Below are 20,246 nucleotides of genomic sequence, written 5' to 3' on the forward strand. Positions count from 1 at the left end.
TTCAGAGGTTGAACTCCAGATGGTGGTGTAGGACAGCTGGTAGCTCTGTATGAATTTAAATACATAGTCATGGTCACTGAGGATGAAGTCACTACAATCCAAACCAAAACTTTCAGGAACTCTGTGTGACACCAGGACATGAACAGTTTGTCTAAAACTTCAACTGCTACTTCTTCTTCTTTACCTCTTTTGTGTTAGGAAGCTGCCCGAGTGATGTAGGGGAAGGCCCGGAGGATCATGAGAGAATGAGCCCAAGACGACAAGAAGGAAACAGACAAATGGGTGACAGTGATGATGAAGATGATAATGAAGATGAATACCACTGTACAGCAGGCTGACTTCAAGGAGCAGTTCACCCCAAATGAAAATATAGCAAAGGTTCATATCTGATATGATTAAGGAAAATGTTTGACATGCTGTACGTGATTATGGCCTCTGATTGGCCAGCTCAGCTCACCACAGTGTCCATATAGGCTTCTGTCCAGATGATGTCATGGTCGTGGTTGATGACCATTGGCCGACTGAGCACATGCAGGTACTCCATGACGTTCTCCTGCACATCGGCCAGCGTAGAGATGTGGGTGTAATAACCTAACAAAAGCCACATGAGCATAAATGAGTTTACACATACACAAAAAACATGAAACTTGAAACATGTGCACACACGCACACGACTGACCTTTGTTGTTGCAGGCAATCCATTTGGTATTTTGGGCAAAGGTCATCTCTCTGCCAATCAGGTAGGTGAAGACTCGCACCTAAGCAGAGAAGCACAATTATTTACGTCTTTTTCTGTTTTTAACTCAACATGACAATTCTGGTTATGAAAGACTTCTAAATGTGTCCTGTTTCTCTGTGTAATACACAAGGTTTTTGCACTCCACAAAGTCTTTACAATAACAATTTACAATTTTATTCAGCAGAAGCTTTTATCCAAAGCAACATACATCTGAGAGTAGATACAAGGTAGGTAGGCGAGGCAGCAGAAAGGGTCCTCACTCGACAACTACACCCTGACTTGGATTTGAACCATTGATCTCCTGTGCTAAAGTAAGGAGTGGTAGTCACTGAGCTATCCAGCAACCTACAGGTATACTACCATTCAAAAGTTTGGGGCCACCCAGACAATTTCATGTTTTCCATGAAAATTTACACTTTCATTTATGTGCTAAAAACATAATTGCACAAGGGTTTTCTGATCACCAACTAACTTCTCAACACCATGAGCTAACACAATGTAGCATTAGAACACAGGAGTGATGGTTGCTGGAAATGGGCCTCTGTACTCCTATATAGATAGTCCATTAAAAAACAGCTGTTTCCAGCTAGAATAGTCATTTACCACATTAAAAATGTCAAGACTGTATTACTGATTATTTTAATGTTATCTTCATTGAAAAAAAATGTTGTTGTTTTTTTTCCCCAAAAATAAGGACATTTCTAAGTTACCCCAAACTTTTGAATGGTAGTCTAAGTGTGCTGAATCAAAAACACAGTCAAAATCCTACTGCTTTTACTCACTTTTACAATATTGATTTGGTTGTCAAATCTATATCAGAATGTAGATTTCTACATGTACTTACTCAAATCATTGTTTTTCTAGTATATCTTCTCTGTTACATCAGCCACAGAAAGGTGCAGTGTTTTTTGGTTATTTCACATTCTGTGCATGAAAATTTCATATCCTGATTTTAGGACAGGCCTTTGAAAAAAAATGTTATCTGGAGTTGTCTGAATGAAACCTGGACACTGATATATGCATTTATCTTATCTAAGCATCTGACATCTGGCGAAACCTGCATGGGTGCCGATTTAGTCATGCAGCATAACAGATATACAAACAATGACAGCAGTTAAAGTATCTCCATCTATAAATGATAAAGAAATAGAGCTAAGTCATTGGGATTGTCAAAGATCAATATACTTGGTCATTTAGATAGAGAAAGAATGGAAAAGCTCTCCTTTGGCAGGCATTCATTCAAATAAAATTTTTGCCATTGAGAAGAAGTCCTGATTTCCAGGAAATTAACTTGAGGAAACAACTGCATTTTGTGTTCACATTTGTTTGGTTTGTCTCAGCAGATATGATCATTTTCACCACACAGAAATACTGTCTCCTACTACATTCTGGTAGTTATTTGAAAGGGAACTCATTTTGACAAAATGTCTCTGATCTCAGTTCGCATTCCTCACCCTGCGCTCAGGCCAGTTGAACTCCTCGAAGACAGACTCAAAGTCCTCCATGGCTCCGTCTGTGATTAGCATGATGGCCTGATTACACATGCTGCCCTGACCATTTGCCCTCGCCTGCATGCAAACATACACACTCTGAGTTTATACACAGCAACAACTTCACCATCCATTTTAAAGTGACATATTTGCAAAGCTTTATGTTAAATTGTCAGTTTGATTTTGTATGGAAATCTTTGTATGTGCTTTTGTTTCACAGGACAGTTGACCTCTGACCCCAGAGAACAAAAAGGGACACAAACCTCATTCAGAATTTTGAAAGACTCCTTCATGGCATTCTTGAGCTTGGCTTCTCCTTTAACATGCAGCTCATCCACCAACAGCTTGAAGTGCTGAAATCAATTCATCAGTCAATCGTACTTTATTTCTATTTCTATTGCGCTTTTCATACAAACAAAAATGCAAAACAGATTGGTTTACAAAAGTAAAAAAAAAATGCAATAAAACAGTGCAAACAACCCCACCCGATTTCCACCCTCACCCACCCAGTTATGTTATCAATAAAGGACTCCAAAACACTGTGATAGAGGACATGAGGAACATCATATATAACACATACAGTGAGGAAAGAGGTTGTTTCATAAATCAGCAGCACTACATACACTACTGTTCAAAAGATTGGGATCACTTAGAAATGTCCTTATTTTTTTTTAAAAAAGCGGTTTTCTTCAATGAAGATAACATATAATCAATGACAAATGCAGACTGGAAACGCCTGATTTTAAATGGAATATCTACATAGGGGTACAGGGGCCCATTTCCAGCAGCCATCTCTCCTGTATTCTAATGGTATGTTGTGGTAGCTAATCTTGTTGGAAGACTAATTGATTATTAGAAAACCCTTGCGCAGTTATGTTAGCACAGAAATAAAAGTGTGAGTTTTCATAGAAAAAATGAAATTGCCAGGATGATCCCAAACTTTTGAACAGTAGTGTATATTGTAGCCATCATTTTTCTATAAGTATTACTTAAACAGGTTGTTTTAGATTATTAGGTAACACTTTATAATAACTATACACTATTAAGCATTAGTTAAGCATTGGTTCAGCATAATTTAAGCATTAGTTAATCCTTAAATCCTCATGAACTCATCATGAATTCACCATTAGTAATGCATTACAAAGCATTAGTAAAGACAGTTTTAAATGTTCAACTAACACATTATTAAGCATTAGTTAAACATTAGTAAAGTGCTTAATTCATCATTAACTCATCATTTGTAACTAATTAGTTATACGTGCTTAATTAATCATGAATTCATGATCTGTATGGCATTTATTATGCATTACTAAGCACTTAATAAATCCGGTTAAAAATGTTTTGTTGCTCATTGATAATCTCAGTTGTTAATACTTTATAAAGGGTTAGCAACTGTGTTAGTATATGATTTACAAACAAATATTCATACTCAATGAATAACTTATTAATGTGGTTACTACTCATTAGTTAAGTATATTCCGTGAGCTCATCTAAAGTGAGGACTATCTATGCTTTATAAAGCATTTATAAATGACACAGAAGCAAAGATATACAAAGTGTCAGTTTTATTGGTCCCAAACAATACAAGCTCTTTTAAATACACACTTTAAACAAATACAATCTATAAAATTTCAAGTAAACTTGACAAACATCTTCAAATAACAACAGTCTGTGATCGTATAAAATAGAAAAATAAAATACAAGCTCTTTTAAATACACATTTTGCAATCCTTAACATTTCAAGTAAACTGGTGAACTATCTCTTTAGGGCACACACACCAGAGGTAAGTGGGTGCCCTTGAAGTGCACAAAGTGCTTTACAGTAAAACAAATATACCGTTTTCAAATATTGCAAGATAACACTAGATAATTTCTGCAACCTGTTTGCCTCTACGATCTCTCCAGCGTGACTTCTGCATTTTGGAGCATGCGCACTAGCGTTTTGGACGGTAAGAGCATGCGCAGTAGCGTCTTACACGTCCCAGAGTCCTACAAGTCCCAGTCTCCTCCGCGGTTCTGGAGAGCGAGACCGCGCGGTTTTTTTTTTATTTTTCTCAAATGCGGAAGTCGGAGAGAGAACCCGCAGGAGAGATGACAGCTGATCGTAGAGGCAAACAGGTTGCAGAAATTATCTAGTGTTATCTTGCAATATTTGAAAACGGTATATTTGTTTTACTGTAAAGCACTTTGTGCAATTCAAGGGCACACACACACCAGAAGTAGGTGGCTTCCTGATTCTGGGATTCCGCCAATGTAATTCAATGGGAAACGAGCGGATTCCTCCTCCTGCAACTTTTACCTTTGGCAGGAGGAGGAATGTACTCGTTTCCCATTGAAATGCACTGGCGGAATCCCAGAATAAGTTAGCCACTTACCTCTGGTGTGTGTGACCTAAAGAGATAGTTCACCAGTTTACTTGAAATGTTAAGGATTGTAAAGTGTGTATTTAAAAGAGCTTGTATTTTATTTTTCTATTTTATACGATCACAGACTGTTGTTATTTGAAGATGTTTGTCAAGTTTACTTGAAATTTTATAGATTGTATTTGTTTAAAGTGTGTATTTAAAAGAGCTTGTATTGTTTGGGACCAATAAAACTGACACTTTGTATATCTTTGCTTCTGTGTCATTTATAAATGCTTTATAAAGCATAGATAGTCCTCACTTTAGATGGGCTCACGGAATATACTTAACTAATGAGTAGTAACCACATTAATAAGTTATTCATTGAGTATGAATATTTGTTTGTAAATCATATACTAACACAGTTGCTAACCCTTTATAAAGTATTAACAACTGAGATTATCAATGAGCAACAAAACATTTTTAACCGGATTTATTAAGTGCTTAGTAATGCATAATAAATGCCATACAGATCATGAATTCATGATTAATTAAGCACGTATAACTAATTAGTTACAAATGATGAGTTAACGATGAATTAAGCACTTTACTAATGTTTAACTAATGCTTAATAATGTGTTAGTTGAACATTTAAAACTGTCTTTACTAATGCTTTGTAATGCATTACTAATGGTGAATTCATGATGAGTTCATGAGGATTTAAGGATTAACTAATGCTTAAATTATGCTGAACCAATGCTTAACTAATGCTTAATAGTGTATAGTTATTATAAAGTGTTACCGATTATTATATAGAAAACTGGAGATGTCTACCATGCAAATACACTTCATTCATGTATTTCTCTAGTCTGAATTTATATCTCATGTGGGTGGAAGTTCTAACAATATGACAGTAGGATCTTGTCTTGAAATCTAACCTTAAGCTTCTACTCCATTGAGAAAACTGAAAAAGAAAAATGTCTCAGCCTGACTTGTTGTGGTTTCTGATGTGGCACCAAAAAGTAGGCCAAGTGGCTGATCTGATGATGCTGCTAAGGGCATCCCTATGTGTGTCTGTGTGTGTATGTGTAATGGGTGGCAAGAAACCTTACCAACCCTTTAAGCCTCCATGAAGCAGATAATAATCTTACCTCTCTGTTGTCCAAGTCGGCCTGGACCAGAGTGCCTTTGAAGCATGGTTCCACATAGCGAACATAGTCAGTGTACTGCAGACAGCAAGAGACACACAGGTACAGGAAGGTTCATCAGCAAAAACAATCAGTGGCTTAAACCCCTAGGACCAGTGAAGGAAGCTTCACAGAGTCAGTTAAGCAGTCACCAGCAGGAAATGGCTCTCCTACTGGGTGTGAGTATCTGAAGTGACAGGCCATTTGCATTCTAGATATATTTGTGATATAAACATCCTTATTTGCTGCTGTACTTTATTCTACAATTCAGAAACTGATAATAATATACTGGCTTTTAGTTCAAGTGGCTGCTATGTGAGGATAATCCAACACTCATAAGGTTGCTCATTCATTATTTTGAGCAGATTCTTAAACATGAAAACAGCAGAATTCACCTCAATAGTGTGGCAAAACAGGGATTGCCCGGCAGAGTAAACATAGCCACTGAAACACTTAAAAAGTTGTGCAATTTTCTGGACTTCCAATTGTCCAAAGCAGCCATTGTTTCCCAAAAATAATTAACACTGTACTTAGCTGATGACATATTCTGGAAATAATGCATATTTGACTCACAGCAATGACATTCACAAAGTCATTCTCTCCCAGTGTGTCCAAGATGGTATTGATGGTGTGTTTGGCAATGGTCATCTTAAGTCCTTTCATGCTGCCGCTAATGTCGACCATGATGATGATGTCCTTTGGAGATGTGGCTGCCTGGATGTACCTGCACAATGAGTGGAGAAGACTGAGGCCACTTCCAGATGGACATGAGCACACTAGCAACATTCATGACAGTTATTATGGCAAAAAGTTGGACTGAAATTCTGCCTAGGTAAACTTGGAGTTTAACTCAGCAAAAATGATGTTTAAGATATCTGTAACGACATCAGAAGCTTTAGTAAGTGGGAGGCAGCCTTTTCTAATATTCTGATACTGCACCAGTAACCACATGATGGCCATTTTACCACCATGTCATAGCAGCCTGAGGCCAAAGTTCTACTAAATTTCAGTCTCAGATCTCTACTAAAAACTCCTTGCTGTAAGGCTTTTTTCTATTTCACTGCATTTTCAAATGGTCTCAAGGCAGCTGCCATTACTTCTGCTAACGCTGTTCAAATGCTGTACTGGACCAGTTTTCAGTGGGAAATATCAAATGAGCATCATTATGCACAACAATTGTAATTGAATTTGACATTTCTGCTACTACTAATTTGACATGGGGCTTTTACTAGATATCTGTAGTAAAATGCTAAGTAGTCACAGTGCAACAGAGATTAAATACTAGTAATATTTATAATTTTAATTCCACATAATCAAGCAAAATATTAAATGTTGATCTTGGAAACCTCCACACTCAACAGTGGTAAAACTGCTTTGTGAGATAAAAACTGCTACACACACATAAGGTTTAGACACAAATTGTTCGAATTCTAAACTAAATGTGTCCCTCTCAGTTTCAGTTTGCATCTCCCTGCAGATACAGCTTTGGCAGCTCAGCTGCAGTATTGTAGTTCAGGGACATATGCAGTTCCCTGGTATTATTTAGAAATGCATGAACAGTCACATATGGTGCCATGTGGACTGCAGTAACCCGGCTAAGGAGCAGCTTATCGTCTTTTGCACAGGATCAGGAATACGGCTGGACGCTGCTCAGCTGACACACAGCCAGCGTATGACAACCTTAGTCTGACTGAAATTCAGTGGATACAAAGTATTTTCTCCCTAATTTCTGTTGTTTTCAAGGAAAATATACAGTGAGTGGACACAATAACAATACCTCATTACAACACAGTATCCCAGCATATAAATTTAGTGAAATTTAGTGAAGACCTTAAATTTGGAGTCAGAGTTGATAGCTCAACAAATGTTCATAATTTTGGAGACTTTTCTTATTCCCACACAGAAAGGCAGGCAGTATTACTGTCAAGCTTACTCTGAACCAGAGAACGGTGAAAGAGAATGGATAATGCAGTGTTTGTATTTGTTTTTTCCTGCTGACGGTGCGTCGACACCTTTTTTAATAGGCTAAACTTAGCAACCCATCTGCCACAGTGTTTACTGCAGGACATTTAAGTATTTAACATAATTCATATCAGTAAACAGTGCAAACTCACAAGGTTTCAGTGGGTCATTAATTAAAACAGCTTAGCTGAAATCAAGTCCAACATAATTCCAGAAAACAAGGAAGTCATCAGAGAAATTCCTTCAGTGTGTGTTTAAACTACCTGTACTATATTTTCTGGACAAGTGCAGGGTTGTTTTAATAATAAAAACTAATTACAGAGTATTGTGACTTGATCACTGTAAAACATCTTAGAGGGAAGTTTGGGATCCCTACACCAGCAAAGGAGATTATTTCTGCCCGTACAACCAACTCCAGTTAGTACTAATTTCTAATTACATCACCATCTAATTTTACCTAAGCAGCATCCACGATAAAGCTCATAAATCGGAAAACCTTCATATAAGTTGTATTTCTAACTGCCCTGTGAGGAACTGAGAAACACCCTCAAACATTGTTCACAAACTCACCAGTTTCTGTTCCTGCAGTCAAAGGCTGCCACACCATTAGAGTCTGGGGTCCATTTAATACCTGACACAAAACACATACAGTCAGTTCACAACACATTACTTACACAACCAGCTGATGTGGAAATAACATGCAAAGCATACATGAATACATGGATAAATCCACCTAACTGGCTATTTCAACAGATTAAAGACTACAGGAATTGTCATTACAATTGCACTGGCTTCATCCACACATACATTTTTTCTTGGGGTAAAAAAAATAAGACATATAATTAACAGAGCAAATGATGCTGTAGTAGAAAACAATGTGTAACTTGAGCTGGAAAAAACAAAAATGAAGAAAGTTCTCCTCTGTCCTTCAGAACAAAACCCACCAGGGTAGATCCTGAAGAAGCCAGTAGAACTGCCAAAGTACTGCCAGGTGAGTGTAGGATCCTTCTGGAAGTTATTGATGAAGACATCGTTTAACGCCTCGGAGTTGTAGATGGCATTGAGGATGTTTGGATCTACACAGAGGGCAGAAGCAACCTGATTTAGATCTTTGGTGAACAGGGACACATCAGCTGGAGAGACCTTCAGATGTAAAGCACCTCTGACCCTTGTTGTAAACGTTGGTAGGAACCTGGATGTTGCTCTGCTGAGTGTTGACTGCTAGGTTGTTGAAATGTTCGTTCTCCTCAAGGGGAAACTCTGAGCCCAGTTCCACGTAGTTTCCATCCTCATCCATGGTGTTGATGAGCATGGAGTTGTAGTAATCAAACTGAGAAAGACAACAAGAGGAATTAGTGCTTCACACACTAATATTGATTTTTTGTACAGTCTGGATCTGTCATAACCTGGTCAAAAAATGATAATTACAACTTACAACACTAAACCTTAACAACAAAGAAAGAAAGGACACATGCAATACAAATACAGTTTCAAAGTAGTCTTCACACAGATCTGTCCGCAGTGAGCCGGCTCATCAGCTCAATGATGAGCGGCTGTGCTCCCTGCACAGCCGGCATGAATTGCCATCAGGGGAGCGGCGGCGGCGGCGGCGGCGGCGGTGGCGGCGGCGGCGCAGCGACTTCCGATCGCTGGGCTGTTTACAATCGAACGACAGCTTGTTAACGCTTGTTAACGTCGTTAACAAGCTATCGTTAACGTCGTTACCATCTCGCGGGAGTATCAGCGACAATAAAGTGTTCAAACTTGAAATGAAATCCACGGAAATCCACGGATCCTTGAAATGAAATCCGCGGAAATCCGCGGATCCACGGAAAATTCCCATCCCTGTTAATTCCCCATGCCTCCTTCCCTGAATGCTCTTTTGTTCATTTATATGTATATAGATTAAAGCCTTATTTCTTCATCTATCTGCCTGCCTGCCTGCTGCTTGGGTTCACCGGACCCGTTGCGTGACAGAATGAACCGGCCAACCTAGAACCCAGCAGGCACCCCAGAGTTTTTTTTTCCCCTTTCCTCTCTTTTTTCCCTGTTCTGACACCTTGTTTGGCCACGACCAGAACGCTCCCTTTTGGGGAACCCGGCTGGCAATAAAACTGCCATCCAGGGGGCGACGCGGTTCCCTAGGGAGGGGTTCAAGGCCAAAATCTCCAGGGTGGTCTCCAAGTGCCTCCCTGGAGATATTTTTTTCTTTTGAGGGAAATAAGTTTTTCTGTGATCTTAGCTACCTGTACTGGGACTGATGGGGGGACCCTAGAGAGATTCTGGTGATCCAGGACTGAAGATTGGCTGCCCAGAAGCCTGGGCTCATCGACCACCTTCCTGATTACATCAGAGAATTTTTAAACACTCCCGTGCCCCACGTCACCCTTCCAGTTCCCTCCTCTCACCACACTAATCCCCGATCTGACAGCCCACCTGTTTCTGGTTCCCCGTTAGCCGCCGAGCCTGCCGCCACAAAGACTGGCCATCGAAGGCACGGCTCAAGACAAAGAAGAAGCTCCCCTACTCCCGTGAAGCTCTGCGCCACCTCACCTGCGGCGCTGGAGGGGCTCTGTGCCACCTCGCCCGCAGTGTTAGAGGTTTCTGATGCAGCCTCACCCTCTGAGCGGGTCGACGCTGCCACTGTTCCCGAGCAGGTCGACACCGTCTCACTCCCTGCCAAGGAGAGGCCCCATGCCACCTTACTCCCTGCCATTGCCCCGTCTACGGTCCATGTGGGCCCTACAGCGTTGAGGCTTCCAATTTTCCCCGCAGTTTTGAAAGAGCTAAGAGCTCTTTCCGTAGCCACAAGAGAGATTGAGGCTCGTCTTGCGGCTCTGAAAAAGCTAAAGACTCTCACTGCAGCGTTTGAGGAGCTAAAGGCTCTCGTCGCAGCGTCTGTGGAGCTAAAGGCTCTCGCCGCAGCGTCTGTGGAGCTAAAGGCTCCTGCCGCAGCATCTGAGGAGCTAAAGGCTCCCCCCTGCAGCTCTGAAGGAGCAACAGGCTCCCCCACGTGGCTCTGAAGGAGCAACAGGCTCCCCGCGTGGCTCTGAAGGAGCAACAGGCTCCCCCCGCGGCTCTGAAGGAGCAACAGGCTCTCCCTGCAGCACCCAGAGAACAAGCAGCTCTTCATGCTGCATTTAAGGAGCTAAAAGCTCCGTCTGCAGTTTTAAGACGGCTTCCCGCCTCCTCTGCAGCCTTCAGGAGGCGTCCCGCCTTCCCCATGGCCTTGGTGAGGCGTCCCGCCTTCCCCTCAGCCTTGGTGAGGCGTCCCGCCTCCTCCGTGTCCTTGTCGAGGCGTCCCGCCTCCTCCGTTTCCTTGTCGAGGCATCCCGCCTCCTCCGCGTCCTTGTCGAGGTGTTCTGCCTCTCCAGTGCCCTCTGAGAGGCGTAAAGTCTCCCTGATGCCCTTAGAGGAGCTTAACACTCCCCCCACGGTCTTAGAGAAGCCAAGAGCTTCTCCTGTGGCGCCTAAGGAGCCAAAGGCTCCATCTGCAGTCTGTCTGTAGTCCAACTTGAGTCCAGTCCGGTTCCGGTCCAGTCCAGTTCTAGTCCAGTCCAGTTCAGGCCGAGTCCAGTTACTTCCAGTCCCACTATTGTCTAACCCAGTCCCGTCCCAGCCTACTCCAGCTCTGCCCCTAGAGGGGCCTCCCGTTCTGGCTCCAGCTCTGCCCCTGGAGGGGCCTCCCGTTCTGGCTCCAGCTCCGCCTCTGGAGGGACCTCCCGTTCCGGCTCCAACTCAGCCCCCGGAGGGGCTGCCGGTTCCAGCTCCGCCCCCGGAGGGGCTGCCGGTTCCAGCTCTGCCCCTGGAGGGGCCTCCCGTTCCGGCTTCGCCCCTGGAGGGGCCTCCCATTGCAGCTCCGGCTCCACCCCCGGAGGGGTCCCACCGTCGCCGGTTTCCAGTCCGGCCCCCGGCCCGACCCCCGGAGGGGTCCCACCGTCGCCGGTTTCCAGTCCGGCCCCCAGCCCGACCCCCGGAGGGGTCCCACCGTCACCGGTTTCCAGTCCGGCCACCAGCCCGACCCCCAGAAGGGTCCCATCATCATCGGTTCCCAGTCCGGCACCCGGAGGGGTCCCATCGATCCAACTGCCGGTTCCCAGTCTGGCCTCCAGAGGGTTCCCGTCGGGTCTGTTGCTGGTTCCCAGCCCGGCCTCCAGAGGGTTCCCATCGGGCCTGCTGCCGGTTCCCAGCCCGGCCTCCAGAAGGTTCCCGTCGGGCCGGCTGCCAGTTCCCAGCCAGACCTCCTGAGGGCCCAACCTCCGCAGCTGCCGGTTCCCAGTCCGGCCACCGGAGGACCTCCGTCGGCCTGGCTCTTTGCTCCCGGTCCAGCCCCAGCCTGTCGTGCACCCAGGCCATCCTCCGGAGCGGTCCCGTCAACCTGTCCGACTCCAGCCTGTCCAGCCCCTGGACCGTCTCCCGACGCATTGTGTCAGGCACTCGTGAGTATTAAGGTAAACTACGGATAATTGTCTTGCTCAGTATCTACTCTTTGATAGGTCGGGTTAAAACGACGTTACTTGTGAGAGCATGGCTCGATGTCAGGTCCAGCATCCAGGCAGCAGGTCAGAGAGTCAGAGGAGTGTCATCTTGGAAGATAGGGCAGCGACTTACCGGAGAAAAGTTATTAGCTTAAGATAAATAGATTTTACAAGTTAAATAGAAATTCGCAAATTATTGATTTCCAGCTAACATTACGTAACATATGAGGTCCAGGAGCAAAAATGACATTAACCAAGTAAGATAAATATTAGTGGTAGGACACAATTAAAAAAATGAATCTATCTAATTAGAGGCTTTGTAATTAATTAATCACAACTGATTTAACAAGGACATAGAGGTAAAAAAAAAAGCGATATATGCAGTGTTGTCTTCATTTTAAATGCCAAAAGGATTTTGCGGCTCCCAGTGTTTTCTTTTCTGTGAGAAACAGGTCAAAATGGCTCTTTGAGTGTCCCTGGACTAGACGAAGTTGAACTTTTTGAAAGATGTGTGTGTCATTACATCTTGAGTAAAAGTAACACAGCATTTCAAAAAAAAGAACATTACACCAACAGCCAAACATGGTGGTGGTGGCGATCTGATGGTCTGGGACTGCTTTACTGCTTCAGGATCTGGACAACTTGCTGTGATTGATGGAACTATGAATTCTGCTCTCTAACAGAAAATCCTGAAGGAGAATGTTCGGCCACCAGTTCATGACCTCAAGCTGAACCGCACTTGGGTTCTTCAGCAGAACAATAATCCAAAACACAACAGCAAGTTGACTTCTGAGTGGCTTAAAAAAAAAAGGCTGTGAAATGCTGTGGCATGACCTTACAAAGTCCCTTCGTGATGGAAAACCCTCCTGTGTTGCTGAATGAAAACTATTCTGCAAAGAAGAATGGGCCAAAATATCTGCACAGAGATGTGAAAGACTCATTGCCAGTTATATAAAACACTTGATTTCAGTTGTTGCTGCTGAGGGTGGCCCAACCAGTTATGTTTATCCGGTAATTACTTCTTCACACAAATCCAGGTAGCTTTGAATACTTTTTTTCTCCTTAATAAATAAAATCATAATTTTAAAAAATGCATTTTTTGTTAACTTGGGTTATTTTTGTCAGATATTTACATTTATTTGATAGCCCTAAATATTAAAGTGGGGAAAATATGCAACAACAACAAAAAAAAAAAAACAATTCGAGAATGGGGCAAATACTTTTTCATGACACTTAACTTTTTATGTGCTGATGAACTCATAATCTTTTCTATTGTCTTACTTTAGCCTACTTAATTTTATTTCGTCGAATCGCCACCTTATCGCGGTGGGGTTTGAGTGTCTCGGTGATCCTGGGAGCTATGTTGTCCGGGGCATAAGCCCCTGGTAGGGTCTCCCAAGGCAAACTGGTCCTGGGTGAGAGACCAGACTAAGAGCGATTCAGAAGACCTTGATGAGAATGACAAAAGGCAAAGCCGCTACCTCGCCCGGGATAGGGAAACCGGGGCCTTCCCCTGGAGCCAGACCTGGGGGGGAGCTCGTACAGGAGCATTTGGTGGCCGAGCCTTGGGGTCCCGTGGGGCTCGGTTGGGCAAAGCCCGAAAAAGTAACACGGGGCCACCGCCCAGTGGGCCCACCACCTACAGGGCAGGAAGTCGGGGTCGGGTGCTATGCCCACCGGGCAGTAGGCAGGAGCGGGCGCCTAGGCGTGCCGCCCCCTGGTGGCGTAGACTAGCTCTGGGGACGTGGAACGTCACCTCACTGGCGGGGAAGGAACCTGAGCTGGTGCGGGAGGTGGAGCGATACCGGCTAGATATAGTTGGGCTCGCCTCCACGCACAGCAAGGGTTCTGGAACCAGAATCCTGGAGAGGGGTTGGACTCTCTCCTACTCCGGAGTTGCCCAGGGTGAGAGGCGCCGGGCGGGTGTGGGGATACTCACAAGCCCCCGGCGGAGCGCCGCTTTGTTGGAGTTCTCCCCGGAGAACGAGAGGGTCGCCTCTCTGCGACTTCGTGTTGCAGGGGGGAAAACTCTGACTGTTGTCTGTGCTTATGCGCCGAACAGCAGTTCAGAGTATTCGGCCTTCTTGGAGTCTCTGGGTGGGGTCCTGGAAGGGGTACCGCCCGGGGATTCCATAGTTCTCCGGGGAGACTTCAACACTCACGTGGGCAACGATGGAGAAACCTGGAGGGGGGTGATTGGGAGGAACGGCCTGCCCGATCTGAACCCGAGTGGTGTTTTGTTATTGGACTTCTGTGCTAGTCATGGTTTGGCCATAACAAACACCATGTTCGAGCATAAGGTTGCTCATAAGTGTACTTGGTACCAGAGCACCTTAGGCCAAAGGTCGATGATCGACTTTATAGTCGTATCGTCAGACCTGCGGCCGTATGTCTTGGACACTTGGGTGAAGAGAGGTGCAGAGCTGTCAACTGATCGCCACCTGGTGGTGAGTTGGATCCGATGGCGGGGAAGACTGCCGGACAGACCTGGTAAACCCAAACGTGTAGTGCGGGTGAACTGGAAACGTCTGCCGGAGGACCCTGTCCGTAGGGTTTTCAACTCCCACCTCCGGAAGAGTTTCTCCTGCATCCCGGGGGAGGTTGGGGACATGGATTCTGAGTGGTCCATGTTCAAAGCCTCCATTGCAGAAGCAGCTGTTAGGAGCTGTGGTCTGAAGGTCACTGGTGCCTGTCGCGGCGGCAATCCAAGGACCCGCTGGTGGACACCAGCGGTGAGGGAGGCCGTCAGGCTGAAAAAGGAGACTTTTCGAGCCTGGTTGGTTCGGGGGTCTCCTGAAGCAGCTGACAGGTACCGGCTGGCCAAAAGGGCGGCAGCTGCGGCAGTTGTGGAAGCTAAAACTCGGGTGTGGGAGGAGTTCGGGGAGGCCATGGAGAAGGACTTTCGGTTGACCTCGGGGAAGTTCTGGCAAACCATTCGACGCCTCAGGAAGGGGAGGCAGGGCTTCGCTCAGGCTGTGTATGGTCGGGGTGGAGAACTGCTGACCCGTACTGGGGATATCGTCGGGCGGTGGAAAGAGCACTTCGAGGAACTCCTGAACCCGGTAAACACGTCCTCTATGGAGGAGGCAGAGCCTGAAGACTCGGGGGTATCTGCGTCCATATCCGTGGCAGAGGTCGCCGAGGTAGTTAAAAAGCTCCTCGGTGGCAAGGCGCCACGTGTGGACGAGATTCGCCCTGAGATGCTGAAGGCTCTGGACATTGTTGGACTGTCTTGGTTGACACGTCTATACAATGTCGCGTGGGCATCGGGTACAGTACCTGGGGAGTGGCAGACCGGGGTGGTGGTCCCTATTTTTAAAAAGGGGGATCGGAGAGTGTGTGCCAACTACCGTGGTATCACACTTCTCAGCCTCCCCGGGAAAGTTTACTGTAGGGTGCTGGAAGGGAGGATTCGGCCGATAGTCGAACCTCGGATTCAGGAGGAGCAATGCGGATTCCGTCCCGGTCGTGGAACAGCGGACCAGCTCTTTACCCTTGCGGAGCTGCTGAGGGAGTCATGGGAGTATGACCTGCCAGTCTACATGTGTTTTGTAGATCTGGAGAAGGCGTACGACCGTGTCCCCTGAGGGGCTTTGTGGGGGGCACTGCGGGAGTATGGGGTCCGAGGCTCGTTGTTACGGGCCGTTCGGTCCCTGTACAACCAAAGTGAGAGCTGTGTCCGCATACTCGGCATTAAGTCAGACACGTTTCCGGTGGGTGTTGGACTCCGCCAGGGCTGCCCCTTGTCTCCAATCCTGTTTGTGGTTTTCATGGACAGGATTTCAAGGCGCAGTCGTGGTGGGGAGGGTTTTCGGTTTGGGAGCCTCAGGATCGCTTCTCTGCTTTTTGCGGATGATGTGGTTTTGTTGGCATCCTCAGACCGTGACCTCCGGCACACACTGGAGCGGTTTGCAGCCGAGTGTGAAGCGGCAGGGATGCGGATCAGCACCTCCAAGTCCGAGGCCATGGTTCTCTGCCGGAAACCGGTGGAGTGCTTCCTCCGGGTTGGGGGGGAGTTGCTTCCCCAAGCGAAGGAGTTTAAGTATCTCGGGATCTTGTTCACGAGTGATGGGAAAATGGAGCGAGAGATGGACAGGCGGATTGGTGCGGCATCAGCAGTAATGCGGGCGTTGTACCGAACCGTCGTGGTGAAGAGGGAGCTGAGCCGTAAGGCGAAGCTCTCGATTTACCAGTCCATCTACGTTCCAACCCTCACCTATGGTCATGAGCTTTGGGTAGTGACCGAAAGAACAAGATCGCGGATACAAGCGGCCGAAATGAGCTTCCTCCGTAGGGTGGCTGGGCTCAGCCTTAGAGATAGGGTGAGGAGCTCAGACATCCGGAGGGAGCTCGGAGTACAGCCGCTGCTCCTTCGCATCGAAAGGAGCCAGTTGAGGTGGTTTGGCCACCTGATTCGGATGCCTCCAGGGAGACTTCCTCTGGAGGTTTTCCGAGCACGTCCGTCTGGGAGGAGACCTCTGGGCAGACCCAGAACTCGCTGGAGAGATTATATATCTCGTCTGGCCTGGGAACGCCTCGGGATCCCCCAGGAAGAGCTGGAAAGCGTCGCCGGGGGGAGGGACGTCTGGAACGACCTGCTTCGCCTGCTGCCCCCGCGACCCGGCCCCGGATAAGCAGAGGAAAATGGATGGATGGATTTTTATTTTTAGTAATGTATCATACTTGCATCTATTGCTTTTCTACTAGGCACTGCATTGTCACTTTGTTTTCAGTAGCAATACCTGGTAAAAAAAAAAAAAAAAGGTTTATCTCTTATCTTAATTTTGTATAGAAATGATCATTTTGAATTTTTTAAGCATTCCTAGACCTGCAAAGTAAACTAAATGAATTTCTCATTCACTTGGAAATTTGAAACAATAACACATCGAAAAATCTGTTAACAGACAAATGAGGTTAATGAGCAAGAAACAAAAGTGTTTGACATCATCTACTTAGTGATCTTTATTCATTTTATTTGTTCAATCTTTATTAAAGCTGGAAGGTCAATTGAAAATCAGTTCTCATTTACATTATCAATTTAAGATTCACCAGTCAATGAAAAAACAAAGAATTTGTAGATTATTACTTGTTCTCATCTTTCCTTTGAAAACTATCCATGTCTTGTGCACTTTTATGACACTTTCTGGCTACTCATAGCATAGCACTTATTATGCTACAGTATTTACTTACTGCAGGTAGTTTTTTTGCTGTGGTGTCGACCCAGTTTCTTTACAGGATCAGTGAAGTCTGACCTAATCTAATTTCAGGTGTCAGCTGAAGCTTTAAAGCTCCAATCTGCACATTGGTCGGCTGCTACTGCAGAGGGGCACACAGTTAGCATGCTAATGTTAGTTTTCAGCCTAAAGCAAACCTGAGCCCAAGAAGGCCACACCTGATACTGACCAGTTACATAGACTGATAAATACAATAGTCGTGGAGCATCGTCTTACTTTAGCAAGTTTAATTCAACAAGTTTTGCTTTCTATCAACCTAAAAGTGAACGTGCAAACAGCTAGGATGGCTCTTGAAAAGTCACCTGGTTGGTTATGAGGACAAAAGGAAAGCACTGACCTGCAAGGTAGCGTTGAATTCATGGTACAGGTCTGCGTCCTCTGCAGACTCCGCTAACCTCTAACAAAAGAAATAGGAAAGAAGTGTAAACCCAAGTGCCTGAGTCCACGCCACAAACACAAGAAAACAAAAGTTGGGGGAAATGATAAAATATGTGTGCCATATGAGGAGGGTCATTCCAGAATTGGAGGACATTTTAAGTCCCACCCATCAAATTTTAAAAAAATCCTCGTAAAAATACTACAACGAGTTGTTGTGTAAATTTACTTGTCCTGAGGCCCACAAGCCTGTTAGCATAACCTTTTCAGCTGACAATGAAGAAGAAAACAGTGAATCATATGATACTGGAATTAACATCATCAAATGTTTTTTCAAAAGAATGGGTAGTTCTGGTTTCTATTTTTCAGATTTTCATAACGTCAGCCTTCATTGAATGTTTCACTCTACCTCATGCAACCTTGTAAAGCATATCATAAGGATAAGACAAATTATTTTAACTTTTTTCTTTACCGTTTTCCATCAGTAAGTTTGTCCTCTTGGTCAGCAGTAACAGTTCGCTAAATATCTAGTGTCTACTCCTGAGAAAAAGCTAACATAAGCATTGATTAGCAACCCTGTTACTGTATTTAGAGTAGGGTTAGCAAACAACAAATAAAACATGGATTAAAAACGGTACCACTGATGTGTAAGCTGAACCAGTCAAGCCTTTGATAGTTTATTACCTATTACTGATGAATATGTAGCACAAAATTGTATAAGAGAAGGTTAATTTTTGAAAAAATTTGAAGCCCAAATGTCCTCAAAATCTTTACTGACCCAGGAATAATCCACAACAAACTATGGTATGTCACAAAAACAAGCAAAACCAAAAAGAACAAAAAATAAAATTTGTGTACAGTTTTTATCTGTTTAGCTTTAATCTTGTCAATCTGTTGGGAATTCTTGGAGGGACCACATGTTGGGAACCACTGCTTAAAAGAATGCCTCAGAGATTAACCCACTTAAAGGAAAACTCAGCATTCAGATATTTACAATTATTCACTTTCTTTCTAAGAACACTAATAGCAGTTAGTTAGTTATACACAGGTGGCATCAGGAGGCAGTTAGGTCATTTAGGACAATGACTGAATTTGAAATCCCATCTGGGGAAAAAAAACATATTTTTTCCCCTCTACCTTGTTAACATTTCCAATTTTAATGCAATACTGTTCAAAAGTTTGGGGTCACCCAGACAAGTTTTCCATGAAAACTTTCCTTCATGTGCTAGCATATTTGCACAAGACTGTTTGAATCATCAATTAGCCTTTCAACACCATTAGCTAACACAATGTAGCATTAGAAGACAGGAGTGATGGTTACTGGAAATGGACCTCTGTACCCATCCATCCGTCCATCCATCCATTGACTTCCGCTTATCCGGGGCCGGGTGGTGGAGGCAGCAGGCGAAGCAGGTCATTCCAGACGTCCCTCCACCTCTTCCTGGGGGATACTGAGGCGTTCCCAGGCCAGACGAGATATATAATCCCTCCAGCGTGTTCTGGATCTGCCCCGTGGTCTCCTCCCAGATGGACGTGTTCGGAAAACCTCCAGAAGAAGTCTCCCTGGAGGCATCCGACTCAGATGGCCAAACCACTTCAACTGGATCCTTTCGACGCGAAGGAGCAGTGAACTCCGGATGTCTGAGCTCCTCACCCTATCTCTAAGGCTCCTCTGTACCCTTACGTAGATATTCCATTAAAAATAAACCTTTTCCTGTTACCACATTAACAATGTCCAGACTGTGTTTCTGATTCATTTCATGTTATCTTCACTGAAAAGGACTGCTTTTCTTTCAAAAAACAAAGACATTTCTAAGCGACCCCAAATGAGAAGACATATCAAAGCAGTCAGATCCAGTATTTCCACTTTGAATCTAGAATGTATTGATAACATGATAACACTCTCAAAAACACAAATTCAGACTTCTAGGGTTTCATACATAACAAACTGAAAGATACTTTGGGACTTTGTGCATTTTTCTTCTTCTTCTAATTCACTTTCTGTCTGGCACATGTTTGACTGAATCCCAACAATTTTACAACTTGCTCAGACTAGTTTTATAGTGTTTGTGTTGTCAGTGAGAACCAGACTGTCATTCTCTCAGTTATATCAGTTATATATTTTGAGAGAAACATAATTTCTGCTGGATTATATTTATTTGTGATGTATCCCAAATATGTTTCCAATCAACAAATCTTTGCCATGACCTCAGTGAATGGAGATGAACTTTAACATCCATATACAAAATTAAATTGAGAAATATAACCACAATCAAAAATGTTCACAGTTTCCTGTGTGTCAGAGCGGAGTGTTTGGTTAAAAATAAATAAATAAATAAAATAAAAATGCTGAATAGTCTATTTTGTAGTGTGGTAGATGCTACAGAAATGCCAGGCATCTTGTTAGATAAGTTTACCTTCATGTTAACCCATTAAATC

General features: G+C 44.3%; 1 protein-coding gene across 1 annotated transcript in view; it reads right to left on the reverse strand.

The window, feature by feature from the left end:
- The window catches only part of LOC110959661 (voltage-dependent calcium channel subunit alpha-2/delta-4-like), a 124,711-nt gene that overhangs the window by 90,324 nt on the left and 14,141 nt on the right, over positions 1–20,246 (reverse strand). The window contains exons 4-13 of the mRNA XM_051951590.1: positions 17,770–17,829; positions 8,888–9,050; positions 8,665–8,796; positions 8,291–8,351; positions 6,332–6,482; positions 5,723–5,797; positions 2,493–2,582; positions 2,194–2,307; positions 680–758; positions 458–591 (exon numbers count right to left, since the gene is read on the reverse strand). Of these exons, the coding sequence (XP_051807550.1) occupies positions 458–591; positions 680–758; positions 2,194–2,307; positions 2,493–2,582; positions 5,723–5,797; positions 6,332–6,482; positions 8,291–8,351; positions 8,665–8,796; positions 8,888–9,050; positions 17,770–17,829 (1,059 nt within the window). The remainder of the gene's footprint in view (positions 1–457; positions 592–679; positions 759–2,193; positions 2,308–2,492; positions 2,583–5,722; positions 5,798–6,331; positions 6,483–8,290; positions 8,352–8,664; positions 8,797–8,887; positions 9,051–17,769; positions 17,830–20,246) is intronic.

Source organism: Acanthochromis polyacanthus, chromosome 8 (assembly GCF_021347895.1).
Source record: "Acanthochromis polyacanthus isolate Apoly-LR-REF ecotype Palm Island chromosome 8, KAUST_Apoly_ChrSc, whole genome shotgun sequence".
Lineage (NCBI taxonomy): Eukaryota > Metazoa > Chordata > Actinopteri > Pomacentridae > Acanthochromis > Acanthochromis polyacanthus.